The following is a 14247-nucleotide window of genomic DNA, read 5'->3' on the forward strand; positions in this document are numbered from 1 at the left end:
GAAAAAAATACACAAGCTGGAGGGGCGGCCAGCGTAAGAGGAAGGAGAAAAAAAAAAAAAAAAAAAAATACAAGCCACCCAAAATACCACCACGGACAGACGTGCAACAGCAATAGAGGTAGAAGACAATATACAAGAACTCGGGGATTGAAAGAGGCTCTTGCATCTCGATGCATGAGACCTCGTAACTTTCCCGCAACGGCTTTGCCGTTGCAAAATTATACTACAGCTCTGATCAACCAGCGTGTACTTAATTTATCTCCAAGACTACGTATATGAACATGTGGCCAGCAGTCGCGGTAGCAGCTGTCACACAGCTCCAGCTGAGAGCGGATATGCAAATGCCATATTCTGTCCCCACCCATTTGTTAGTTTGCTAGCCAAGGCGGACATACAGCGCTATATTACGGGACTTTACATCAAACTTTGCTTCGTTACCGCGTAAATAGGATATTTTTGATTTTCCGCGCGTTGTTTACGAGTTTAAAACTGAGAACGCGTTCCTGCATTTCTCAGGTGTCGTTCAGAAAAAAAAAATCCAAGGATGAAATACATTCCGTTCTTTTAAAGTATGCTCCATAATTCACATTCCATTCAAGGCATGTAATATATGACCAGGAATACTTGCTGATTGTCTATATACTTACAATGGAGACCAAGGCAGAGGAGACAGAGAGGCCCAGTGGTAGCATATCCTGTTCTGATAGGTGCAGAGTCGTTCTCAAGGTAAACTTACCTATTCCAAAAGTGACAAATACAATACATATATTTCAGAAAATACATACATTTTGTTTGGCAGAAGTATCATTTCTAAATTAAACGTTCAGTTTTCAAATTCTTGTATTCTTTAAATGTGACGTTATTGTGTAAAAGTATTGCTTGACTAACGATATAAAAATGCATAAAAACAATTGTGAATTCAGTCCAAGTAAACCGTAGAATTCTCGGAAATGTGAAATGTTACTGGAGCAACAAACGTTAAAAACGTATGAACATAGTGGTTACTAAGCTTAATATTATTTCAAAAGGATGTTTTCACACAAATTTTCAGTCCTTATTTAAAGGCAAGATGATGTATGCCAGTTTCATAGAAACATTTAAGCACATTAAAGAAGATATGGTTATTGTTGCGTTTTTGGACTGATGTCAAAATGCTGTAAAATATTCAGGCATTCCTTTGTTTTGAGGCTTGGTAAATGTTGTAAGAAGTGCTGTGACTAACATCTGATTATACACACAAGTAAACGCAGAAATTATACTCAAACTTTCCGTTAATTAAATAAGTGAGCAATTACATATTTTGTAAGATTAATAAGTGCAACAAAAGGTGGGGGTCAATGGGGTAGGTCGTAAATGTTCCAAATGACATTTTTACTTCAGATTTTGCATAGTAATTAAGTCATTAACAAATTAAACGTAAGGTAGACCGTGTTAGCTGACTTGCAGTTTCTTTGCGTTATCCACCATGCCATATTTTTCAAAATAAAAAAAGAAAGAAAAATGAAGAATAGGCCTTTTCAGGCTCTAACGTATGAAAAACGTTCATGTGATACTGACAGATGCATTTTCATATGTTGCTTATGTTATGGTGTGTGGTGGACAAATTTTATGACAGAAAGATAAGTTTCTTACTAATGAAATAAAAAAATTCTCTGTATGCGGTGTATACTTTCCACTTTCTGTTTGTTGGGTGCTTGCGACGTGTGATTAAAAGGGTTTAAAACTACACAAAACAATCCAATTGTTAATGGATATTTCTATTACAAATGTGGAACATCAAAAAAAATTCTGAAATATAAAATTTTTGTTTACTATTTGATAAATGGTAACGATGAGAGAAAGAGGCGGGGGATTGGGTTCGATGGGTAATTCAGGCTACTTCCATTTCTATTTCTCTTTATTTTTAGCTTGTCATAGGAATCCTGGTGTCGTTGCTGATGACGTCATCACTCGTCTTGAACAAACTGTCCTTAGTTTGGCTGCTGGGAGGGACGCATATCAACAACCTCCGCCTGGAAACATGGTGAGGGTCAAATCATCTACATATGACCGTCATTTTCTCCACTAAGGTGTTTCAGCTTTGACCTATAACAAACTTACGACGAGCATTTTGACGTCAAGGTTGAGGCAGCAGTTTGATAAGGAAATGTACTGAAAAATTTGAACTTTATTTATTGCCCTTAGCAGTGCTAAATTAAAATGGGGAAAGTTTACAGGTTTATGTCGTTTTACTACCAAAATGACTTTGAAGGTGTCTCTTTATTATTTTTATTAGTTTTTTTTTTTTTTTTTTTTGGGGGGGGTACTAGTAGGTCCTTAGGAAACATTGGTCTCTACTTGAATAAAAAGTACATTAACCAGTTTAGAGCGGCTCAAAGATACCGATGGCCACTTCTTTCATTTAATATATTAATAAAACATTTAATTTTCAGACCAGACAAACATTTTATCGTGTTTTCTTCCCTAGGTATGCAGCATTTGCTCTTGTCTTGCTATATCCAGAATTATTTGCGCTGATAAAAGTTTTCTGGAACACTTCCTTCATTAAGAAGACCAAGACTCACCAGTGGCCCAGTGGGATAGCCCTGTTTGTGGTGAGAGGTGTTTATGGCAATCTTTAAGTGAAAAGTTTTAAATTATATCAACTGTCAATACTTGTTTTAAGCAATTCATTAATCGTCAAGATCGGAATTGATTCTTAAGATTAAAAATGCCTTACGGATTACCCTATTCAGTTAATATCTTACGTTTACATACTGTAAAATTATTTGTGAAATGTATATTAGCAAAATTGTTAAACTGATTGCTTTCAGGGAGAGTCCCGCGGAACTAATTCGATCTACGTAGACCGATAGTATCAATTGGAATGAGCCCTTTACCTATCGAAATATTTTTAGTGGTCTTATCTGGTCACTTATAAAGCGCTGGAAAGCTTATACACAGAAGCCAATATTATAATTTTTCAGGGCTTCCTCGTGAGTTTTTCTGAGGTGGCCAGCTTCATGGTGTTTACGCTAGAAGTCGCCCCACGTCTTCCGATCCAGGTTCTACTTCCGGTAATGAGCGCAGTGTTCGCCGTGGGATTGTGCTATGAGCAATGGGAGGGATACCGCGTACGTGCTTTGACGTCATTGTAATTTGTTTTCAAAGGGAAATTATCAAGTCGTGTTTAATTTTTATGTTTAACAATGAATTTGTTTTATCTATTGATAAATTATCCGCAGGACCCGAAGAATTTATAAAATTACTTGAATTGTCAAGTTTTAATTTACTGGGCGATTTTAATGAAATATTTGTTCTATAAAATAGTTGAGCATACCTTTTCTATAAAATTACAGTATATGTTCAATACAATTACACAGCATTAACAAACGTCGGATTAGTTCCATAAATGTTCTTCCGTAACATCAAGATTTAACATATAAATTATGAAACCAAAACGAACATTTTCATCCCTTCCATAGATCCAGGCTATGAATGCCCGAAACCAGGCAGTTAAATACGACGGCAATTTTACCATGGCCAAACCCGAGGGTCTCCAGGAAAGGGAGTCCCCTCACACCTACGAAGCCAACTGGAAGCGCGTGTTAAAAACCGTGATAGGATTCAGCGGGGTGTGGTCTACATGTGCCATAGCAGGAATCGTGGCTCTGACGTCAGCGTTACCATGGTTCCAAGCGCTTTGCTTGCCGACGTGTTTGCTCATACTGTCCTTGGCTTGGAGCCCAAAGGTGCAAGTTTATATCGTTAAGTCCCACGAGGACACTTTTCTAGGACGCTGGAAGGCGACCGCTTTGTATACTGTCTTTAAGATCATTATACTGATCGTCGGTTTTAGCATTATAATGGTGATAAGAATGCGCGAGAGCGTGATACTCAACGCTAATTTCTACGTGAAACTAACTGACGGGCTATATGGATGTTATGAACCGGTTGTGTTCTACCCGCTCTTGATCCATTTCTCCAGCACAGCTGTGGCACATGTCATGTCATTCGTAGCCACCACCCTTTGTATGCCCATATTAGGGATGACTCTGCCCTCCATCATAGCCACGCCCCTTGCCATACTTCTGGGGATCTTGGTGTGCTCTGCAAGTAGAGGAGTGCTCGATCCATTAATCTGTACCACCGGCGGTCTCTGGGTGTGGTGTGCTTTTGGTCTTGCCGCCATGGCGTGGCTTGCTCCGTTGTTAATCAAAGGCAAGGATTTGAACCGAAACTCGGGAATTTTGCTAAAGCCCATGGAGGAACTTTTCATCCAGCCCACTTTCAACAGTGTCTTTTTAGACCAACATTTCATACTGAACTATAAGTATGATGGCTTCACGTGTAAGGCGCATGTGACAGACCCCGCGCGCGCAGAGAAAAGTCGCGTGTTTATCTGTACGACAATGTACAGAGAAGCGGAGTTTGAAATGGCAAGACTTTTATCCAGCCTTCACAAAATCTCCGCCACAGAGAAACTGAAGCATGTATACCTAGAGGCCCATATCTTTCTTGACAACGGCGTCTCCGACAATCACGTGACCGAATTCGCAACGCAGATGATTTCACTGTTGCATTCAAAGATGGAGGTCAGTCTTCACCAAGGCAACGAACTTTTAACTCCTTACGGACTCCAATTAAACTGGGTTCTTCCAGGCGGGATGCCTTTCTTCATCCACCTGAAAGACTCTACGAAAGTAAAATCAAAGAAAAGGTGGAGCCAGGTTATGTACATGGCTTATATTTTGAACTATAGACTAATGAGAGATATTTCCAAGGATATCGCTCAGGGCCTAATTAAAGGAAAGCACAACAATGCCGACGACTCTCTGTACGTGGGTTACGCCAGCGACCAGGAATGGCGCACCAACACGGCCACCTTAACTAAAAACAGCGACGACAGCGACACTAACGCCGAACCCGAAGAGGAATTCGCGACAATCAACAACCCGTCAACTCCATATTATCTTCGTGAGAACAAACGCTACCTAAAAACTATGCTGGATAGGAACCCAGATCTGAAGCATTTTACAGAGCCCCGAGACAGTTCTGACCAAGGTTTCTTCACTGGTGTGGACGACGATGAGGTTGATGACGATTCAGATTCGGACAGCAGCGACGGGCACACCCCTCCGCGAAGCTTACGCTTCCAAGACGACACCGAACCGTGGCCAGATTACGAAGGTGACACCTCGTCCTGCGCTGACGCTTCCTTCGTGGGCGGGATGATGCCACCAATCAAAATTGTGGACGCCGACGGAAACGAAACTTACGAATACAGTGAAACCTTCTTAGATAATTCTGTCACCGTGTTGAGACTTTCCTCCACGAATCTAGCTAGACCAGTGGGGCCACCACCCCCTCCTCCACCGCAAAAGTTCCCGGCTTCTTCTAACCGGTCGTGGAACTACCCAGAAGTTCCTGCACGCTCTCAAGGCCGAAAAATAAGCAGTAAAATGTTGAAGGCGAGACGCCCGGTAAATCACCAGGATTCCAGAGCGCAGTTAATTCGCCAAGATTCAGCCATAACGTCAGAGGAGACGGGTCACGTGAACCTCGGCTACGAAGACGAGACTGACACAGAGGCAATTCCAAAGGTGGAAAATATTAAACCAAAGACCGTGTTTAGTATATCTAAGAAAACGGTGCCGTCAATGCGAACTCCACAACTGGGCCGCATGCCTCTTGACGACCACACTTACATCTTGGCCACGGATGCCGACATGGCGTTTAATGAAGATAGTCTCATTGACCTCCTGAAACTTTGCAACCACGACCGTCGGCTCGGTGGCGCTTGCGGCAGGACGCATCCCATCGGCCAGTCGACCGGTCCCTTGGTTTGGTATCAAAAGTTTGAATATGCAAAAGGTACGGTAGATCTTTGACCTAAAACCTCCTATTCAACCAGTTCTACTGTAGTTTAAGTAAAACAATACGTGTAGTGTGATAAGTCTGCACACAAGCGCCAGTAAAATTCCCAAAAGGAAAATTATCCTCGCTGTTTTGTTTTAAGAGAGACTTGATTTTGAAAAGAAATTCTAATTGATGATATCTAATTGGTGATATGTTTTATTAGGGTGTGATCATACAGGAAGAAACACATTTCAGAATTCTTTGTTTTTATTGAAAAAAAAAAAAAAACTCAGCCAATAAAAGGTTACTTATAAGAAAGTAAATAATTACACATTACCAAGATATTGGTTATACATTAATTACATCCTGTTTGATTGTTTTCTTTTTGTCAGATTTTTGGATGATAAAAAGTTCCCAGAATGTTATCGGCTCCGTGATGTGTTGTCCCGGCTGCTTTAGTCTTTACCGCGCAAGCGCTGTGCGTGACGTCATTCCCCACTACGCAGGACCAACAGAGCAGCCATTTGATGTCTTTATCAAGGACACAGGTAACCATGCATCACTGAAACATTACTTTAACGAAAGAAAATCATTTCTGTGTGATACATCGTTAGACCACTGAACAGAGACCGATATACCGGAATTAATCTTTTGGCCGGCATCTTAAAAAATATTTCACCGGGTGTCACTAGGTTCCATATATCCAGAAATACCACAATCAACATTGCAAGCTATTTGCCTTTATCACAAAAAAGTACATTGATGGTTAATAACAGCTGGGGTATTTGCGCACAAATGTGTGTGTCATATTGATACGTCGACATGTTCCTCCGTCTCTGGTAATATTGTATTGTCGTTAATTACATGGCAGACATTGACTCCTCGTGACATTAAAAGAGCCATTAATTTCACTGACAGTCTTAGCACGTGCTACCGTAATATAGTTATGTGACCCCAGCAAATTGAATATACTCAGCGACTGACATAAACATATGTTGCAATTAGTACTCCAATTATTCAATTTAGATTATAGTATGAGTTATAAAATGTACGTTTTACTGATGTATAATTACTAAATTTTATAAACCTGCTCTTAAATTGCGAAGGTGTAATTAAGTTTGAAACCTCCGCGGTATTATCTCTGTCCGAGGCCCAGCTGGGGCTCAATATGAAGCCAGCGAGGGGGACTGAAAGGGAATAATTTTTTTTAAATCTTCGTAATTCTACTTGACCAACTGGGCTGACAGGTTGTTAGTATGCAGGCCCAGGTTTGGTTGTGGAGAAGGCTTTGTTGAGCCCATGTAAAATTTAAACCCAAGCCAAAGGCCTGTGTGCAGATGTGCAATTGCTTACCAAGCCTGCCTGTACCTTTTGGAGACCCACACTGGTTGTTCATTGTGAGCCCTAAGATGGATGTTTTTTCAAATTATTTCTGACTATAATACCCATCTTAATCAGGTCCATGGGTTTGGGGGAATTCGGGGCATTCGAAAGTACCGTTTTGGTCAGAAAATCCTCACTTTGTATTTGTGTTTTATCTAAATTCTGTGCCATTTCTCAAGTAAGTTCAACTAAGAGATTAAAAAGGTCCAATGTTTCAAAAACTATACATCCTCTGAAATTGCTGGCTACATCTGTTTCTTGTCTAGACGGATAGTGACATCCTCACAAAAATTCGAAGATGGTAATGAACACAGGTCAGGTACAATAAAGTGGCATACATGTCGTTTAGGCCATGTTCAGGTTAAAATTCATTAGTCCAGAAGGATCGATCTATTTTTGCAGTGATTCTCGCTTAAGTGCACTCAATCTTTCGTGGCTTCTGGAGGAGGTTGGCCAGCCAATTGAGCTGATCACATCTCACTTAAGCGAGAATCCCGGAGGAGATAGATAAATCCTGCAGGACCGATAAGTTTTAATCTGAACACAGCCTTAAACGCCGATCCCATTTTTTGTCGTCCAGGAGAGGACAGGTGGATGTGCACGCTAATGATGCTGCGTGGTTGGAAACTGGAATACAACGCTTTCTGTGATAACTCTACGTTCTGCCCAGACACCTTTGAGGAGTTCATGAAGCAGCGACGCCGGTGGGTCCTGTCTGACATGGCCAACATGCTGCTGGTGTTCAAGAATATTTTCAAACTCGCACAGAAAAATGATAACTTTAGCCTGGCTTACATTTTCTATATGTTACAGGTGGGAACCAGTCCTTGCGTGTTTTGTCTTTGTATTCACGATTTCTAAGTTATGAACTTTTATTTACAAAATGGCAATGATTGGCGAATTTCAATATTTACTCGTTAAATCAATCTTAATAAAATTGCTATTAAATGTATATCTTTATTTAAGAACAACGCGACGTGAAATGATAAATGTAGTGTGTCATATTCTATGCTAGAATGTATTAGTGGCAGTATATGACTTCAACTACATGTAATATATCACTCGGAAAAAATAATTATTTAATGTTGCGCGCCACTTTTTTGCTTTCAGATGTTCATAATAGTTTTGCTGTCTCCTGCCTCTACCATCGTTATCTTGGCAGGAGGTCTTGACATAGTGTACGGCATTCCTTTTGAGATCATTGGACCCGTCTTGGGGTTGCTCGTGCTGCTTTACAGCCTCGTTTGCATTGTTGGAAGTATAAAACTGCAGTGCCGCCTATCCTTAGTTTTGACGTTAATCCTGGGATTAATGATGTTGTCTATAGTGGTTGGGGGCTCTGTTTATGTGGTACAGGATATAAATGAAGGTGAATTAATTTTTTTAATATTTCCGGATTTTTAAAGCAAAAACCTTTACAAGTGCAAAGATATACTTGTAATGTATCAACTACTAGTCTTTTTATTTGTCACTAGCGTTCTCTTCGTGTGTATTTTGTTAGACATTTCACGCTCTAATCCTGTGACTTATTGCTACTCAAATATCATTGACACTTGAGGTTTTACATAGCCATTACAAATTGGTTTCTCACCTCAAATCACCTGTAAAACAGGCATATATTTTCTATTTAAGATGTATCAAGTGGCACCGTAGAATTCCAAGAATACTATCTAATTCTGCTGCTGATCGCCAGTCTTGTTTACGCCGCCATCATACACCCCAAAGAGTGCCCTCTGCTGGCCCACGGCATCTCTTATCTGGTGGGCTTCCCAGCCATGCAGGTGCTGCTACCTATCTACGCTATTTGTAATATTGTCGATCAAAGCTGGGGGACCAGGGATAATGTAAGTATTTGATGTGTGAATGGATCAAGGTTGACGTCACTGGGTCAATGCCAGTTTAGGAACGAATGGTGAAATTAATGTTGATTTACTGTATAAGAATTTTTAAAGATAACTTAGGTATGTCAGAGAGAGAGAGAGAGAGAGAGAGAGAGAGAGCGCACTGATGGCAGGCCGTAGCAATGTTTAGAATTATTGTTCATGTATGTTGTAACACTACAAGGCTGAAGAATATATATCGGTCGAAAAATGTAATGCCTGTATATCCCTTAGAATTTTAACTCAAGTGGCTTTTAAATATTAAAACCCAACCGATAATGTGTGACGAATATACTATATATTGAATATGGTGTGAATTTAAAAGGTCCTGCAGTCATTCTGAGGGTTTAGCTCTAACACCGATTTCGTTTTGTTAAAAACTGCGCTGTCAACTGACACATGTCTCTTTTGCTTTACTGTTTTCACAGTTTATTTAATCTGATATTGATGGATATGGAATATATCATAATTACTGAAAACATTGTTTCACTTACAGAATAAATCGAAAAAGGTTCGCGTGTCGTGTTTTAACAGAAAAGGGAAGAAATACCACAAAACTCTCTCCAGGAAATCGAGAATTTCGACCACATCAGGTAAAGATGAATTGATATGACGGTGAAAGGTCAAGTGATGTGTCTTAATAATTGAAAGAAACATTTGTGAAAAAGACAAAAATATGATTATCTTGTAACACTTGTACTGTTTGCCTCTGTTTCAAAAGTACAAATTCTCCAAAAACTGCCAAGAATTAAAAAAAAATTAATACTTAGCTTTAAGAATTCCAAATGTAGGAACCATAGTGACTGTAATTGAACTACAGAATAATAAAGTTCATCTTCTGATGAGTCGTTCTGATATGTTTTTTTAATCTGGAATTAGATTTCATAAGATGTTGGCGTCATTTCATATGCACTTATGGCTGAAATAATTTAAACATTCCTTACGTGGATTTCCTCTATCAGGTGCAGCGCCAGTCGGCGGGATAGAAGAGGTCGTGGAGGTCGAGAGTACGGATGAAAGCGAGGACGTTGAGGTAGAATGTACCGCTGATCACTTCCATTCCATGTTGGACGGCAACGAGCAGCAAATAGAGGAGCACGTGTTCTGGGAGAGAATGCACGAGATCGTCTTAGGAAAAGGAGTAAACCTCGGTCTGGACCAAGCTTCACTCGCTTCCGGTTTGCGCAACCTGCGCAACATCTGTTTGCTGTCTCTGCTCATCCTCAACGCTTTGTGGTTAGTGTTGCTCAGCGTCTTTTATTTCAATGCAAACTTTAACTTGGTTAAGTTGAACGTGTACGGGCTGATAACTGGGGCTGTATACGGCCTCGTTCTGGCCGTGCAGGTAGTTGGTATGACCGTACACCGCGTGGAGGCGCTGTTTACAAGATACGCGGTTATCATATTTGGACATGATAGACCGATCTGGATCAACAAGAGAACCGCATAATATGGTTACTGCTTAGACAAGTATTAGGAAACGAAAAAAAAATCAATTGAAATAATATTTTCTTTATGATCTAAAGACCGCTTCCAGTTAAAGTTAGAGCATATGTCACAGAGGTAGGCTATAAATAGTTTTGATTTAGGGGACACACGTTAACAGTTGAAGGTGACTCTGGGACGAATTTCTATATTCGCCAGTCGTCTTCAGGAAGGCAATCAAGATGAAAGAATAAACAGAGCTACGTTTTTTTTATAGTTGTCTTTATCAACGGATGAGCTCACTGTTCGTCTTTCATTTTCATAGATTTCATAGATTTATGTGAATTTGTTGCGTATACAGATTATTTTTTAAGTTGAGGAGTTAGGGTTTGTAAAATTGTGGACACAGTTTTCGGTATCTACATGTGTAGCTTCGACGCTGAGACTGTCAGTGATACCTGATACCCAACCCCCTCACTAAATGATACATTTAGTACAATGTAATATGACAAAGCAACATGGCTGAAAACTAAGAACTGTAATATGTTCAGTCCGTTTAGATATTATACATGAAATAAAAATATAATTATAAGCGATAGTACCAACAGCCACATTCTCCACTTATTATTTACAGAAATACAGTAGATTATTCCAAAACGTTGCAGATGACTCGGCTGCCCTTTTCACAATGTGCGTTACACTTATCTGTACCCAAACACTTTGAAATAGTGACAAACGATTATCACGGCCGTTATTTAACGGAAGCACCTTAAACAGAGCCCCCGCGCTTGACACGAGCAGATGCACGTATTAATTTGAATTAGTTCAAGAAGAGCGAACTTGTGAGAGAGAGAGTGAAATCCCCGTGGTGTATTTTCACGTGAGTTACTCAGATCATTACCAGTCCAAGTGTTTTGGTACCCTCTACCAGGGTGGCAGATTATATAGGGAAAAACGGGAAAAGCCACCGCTAGACAAATGGCTGTTTGTTTATCTAGAGACATATCAGTGAATATCTGTGAAAAATCAGTCTGTCGCCCTGCTAGAGAGAAGTGTTTTGGTACAGGTAAGGGTACAAGTAACGATGCGAAAGGGCCCTGCGATAAAATCTCACATGTGTAAAACAATCCTTTTTGTTCTGCGGTATGCAAGCTGAGTATGTAAATGGAATGACACAGAAGGTACAAGTCATTATACACGTGCAGTAGGCGGCATTAATAATAAAGATATTTGCAAATGTAACATTTTTTTATAAGAAACAGCACATAATTATTCACGTTTTACTAACATTTCTAAATCTGATACAATTGTAGAGATGCAGGCATTATATAGGACAGGTCTGACATAATGTGAGGAATAATATAAAGAATTTCCCTTAAAATAATAAAAAATAACTAATATAAATAACTGGATCGAAAGTAAAGTTGATGTACGTACACTATTGACCTTTTACCCCTTTTGCAAAGCCGATTACACAGTATTGAACTTAACATGCTTGTTAAAATTGCTATTTCAATAAAAAGTAATCTATTATATGTACTTGTCTTCATTTGATTTTACATGTACCAAAGCACTTGCCGTGCGTACTAAAATTGAATATGAATTTCTTCATCGTTTTCAACTAATTTTTCTTTCTCTTTAAAGTGAAGTAATTTCATATTCAATTTTGCTGAGAAAACCAAATGATAGTTTGAAGTAAGTAACAAGTATATACCTTCTATTTTTTTTTATTTGTCTCTGAATGGCAGATTCTGCCTGAATCATTCTGTATGCCGTTCAGTATCCCGAATGAATTTTAGACTATTTGATGAGCAAACGTCTGATGAATCTGATGAAAAATAATAAGTTTGTCGTCACTTGTATGGCAAGAGGCTATTACCAGCGTCGTTCTGGCGACATGGCCCAATATTCCATCTAACTAAAAACGTTAAATCTAAATATTAAGAAACTTCCTGCATAAGTATTATTCTTCAAAGGAATGTTCATGAGTTTTTTGTTAGCAAAGATCGTCTTTTGTTCTGAGGTGTAGGGTACTTTTCAGTTTGGAAGTCGACAGAAAGATGGGCTGCCGGTACTAGAAAATCACCAAATATTTGGGTTGTCTTAGGGATGACTTCTTTGATAAAACGGTGCACAAATTCGTATCATATATCATATCTGTGAGGAATTCAAAAGTCCAACAGAAGACAAAACAGTGTTACTTGTTCTGATATGCGACAAGCGACGAAAGCACGCGTCTTCAGTCTGGCGGTAGCTTGGAAATGAGAATGACACATGGGCCTAAAATCTTATAACAGTTTATAAATTTTCCTACAAACCTCCATACTTATTTGTAATTAACTAAACGTGATTTCCTGTGTTCATTAGTTTTGATACGAAGGCAGCTATGTTATGACACAAGGGGCCTCGGAATCATACCAGTTATCAGCGTGCCAAATTTCTGACTTATCCTGAAAATTTCATCAACCTCGATGCATAATTTTTGAGTGAGGCTGCCGACAGACCTCCGCCAAGGTCTGTAAACTGATAAATTGTGTTAGATGAGAACACATTCATTGCACAACGCGTAAATATTTCCGACTTATCCTGAAAATTATCAAAATCCCTGCATAATGATTTATGTAAGGCTTCCCGCAAGAAAATGCAGTAGTATCGAAGTAGCAAAGAAGCATTAACGCAGTAGTGGTGTGGAGCATATTTGCAGTAGAAATGCAGTATAGCCTACTGCAATTCTACTTCAATAATTACATAGGGTTGTACAGAGGAGGAGCATTAATGCAGTAGATTAGCAGCATGATAGAAGCATGTTTCAAATATGCTAATTAGCTCCCACATCGAAGCAGATTTGAAGCATGTTTGCAGTATGATTGCAGTAGTCTACTGCGGTGGAGTATCTACTTCGTTTTCGTGCGTTTTCGTTTTCGTTTTCGTTCGTAATTACGACAAACAAAGCCATAACAGACAAATGGAGCTGAATACTAAACTTCCTTGGCGGAGGTGATAAAAATATATTAACAAAGGGACAGGATTCAAGAAAAAGCAATCATATCGCCCAATGTGGGGCTCGAACCCACGACCCTGGGATTAAGAGTCCCATGCTCTACCGACTGAGCTAACCGGGCTGTGCACACCTTCCAAATCGGTCCTTTTCAGGGCCACTGGCCGCATTCAGAACAAATGATCAGCTGACTAAATATGGCCAACACCACTTAAAAACAAACCGCCTCCACATGTGTCATTTAACGGATAAAACCTCGGCTCCCAGGTTTAATTGCTAAGCCCCTGCAACTCCTTGAGGAGGCGAGGTGACAATCAGGTGATTTGTCGGCAATTGCTTTTGAGTCGGCCTGCCATATTTAATCAGCTTATCTATTAGTCAGCAGATCAAATTTTCTGAATGCGCCCAATGTTAGCGATGTATTTTTGCCATTTATCTGGTGCGGTTTATTTTGAAGTTACAGATGTTTTATATAGGGCTAAATATATAACAAAAATTAAAGTAAATTATTATATATAAAAGAAGGCAATAATTAAAAAAAGAAATACTATGGTTGCAATGGTCGCTAGGACCCACAATAATAGTTTGTTTGGACGTAGTTTTGACACACTGGTCCTTTGAGGTATGCTTTTTGTTTCAAAGGAGGGATGAATATCTATGTAACCACTGAATGCAGCAAAGCACTCAGAGAGCGCAGACCTCCGCCAAGGACTGTACACTGAT

General features: G+C 39.6%; 1 protein-coding gene and 1 non-coding gene across 4 annotated transcripts; one reads left to right on the forward strand and one right to left on the reverse strand.

Annotated features, from left to right (window-relative positions):
• The first annotated feature begins 232 nt into the window (after positions 1–232).
• LOC106178970 (uncharacterized) lies at positions 233–12053 on the forward strand. Of its 3 annotated transcripts, none has more exons than XM_087013660.1 (11): positions 233–726; positions 1908–2023; positions 2468–2594; positions 2967–3113; positions 3465–5853; positions 6231–6386; positions 7802–8034; positions 8332–8590; positions 8854–9065; positions 9598–9694; positions 10064–12053. In XM_087013660.1, exons 1-11 carry the CDS (start codon positions 649–651, stop codon positions 10549–10551), a joined length of 4302 nt encoding a protein of 1433 aa, XP_086869786.1. In that variant the 5' UTR covers positions 233–648; the 3' UTR covers positions 10552–12053. The 3 variants fall into 3 exon arrangements, with proteins under 3 accessions (XP_086869786.1, XP_086869787.1, XP_086869788.1); XM_087013661.1 differs by having other exon boundaries at positions 2967–3056; XM_087013662.1 differs by lacking the exons at positions 7802–8034; positions 8332–8590.
• Positions 12054–13575: 1522 nt separating this feature from the next.
• On the reverse strand, positions 13576–13648 carry Trnak-cuu (transfer RNA lysine (anticodon CUU)). The gene has a single exon. It is a non-coding gene; the product is annotated as a tRNA-Lys (tRNA).
• Positions 13649–14247: the final 599 nt, after the last annotated feature.

This window comes from Lingula anatina, chromosome 5 (assembly GCF_051362555.1).
Source record: "Lingula anatina isolate TDL-2025a chromosome 5, LinAna3.0, whole genome shotgun sequence".
NCBI classification, from domain to species: Eukaryota; Metazoa; Brachiopoda; class Lingulata; order Lingulida; family Lingulidae; genus Lingula; species Lingula anatina.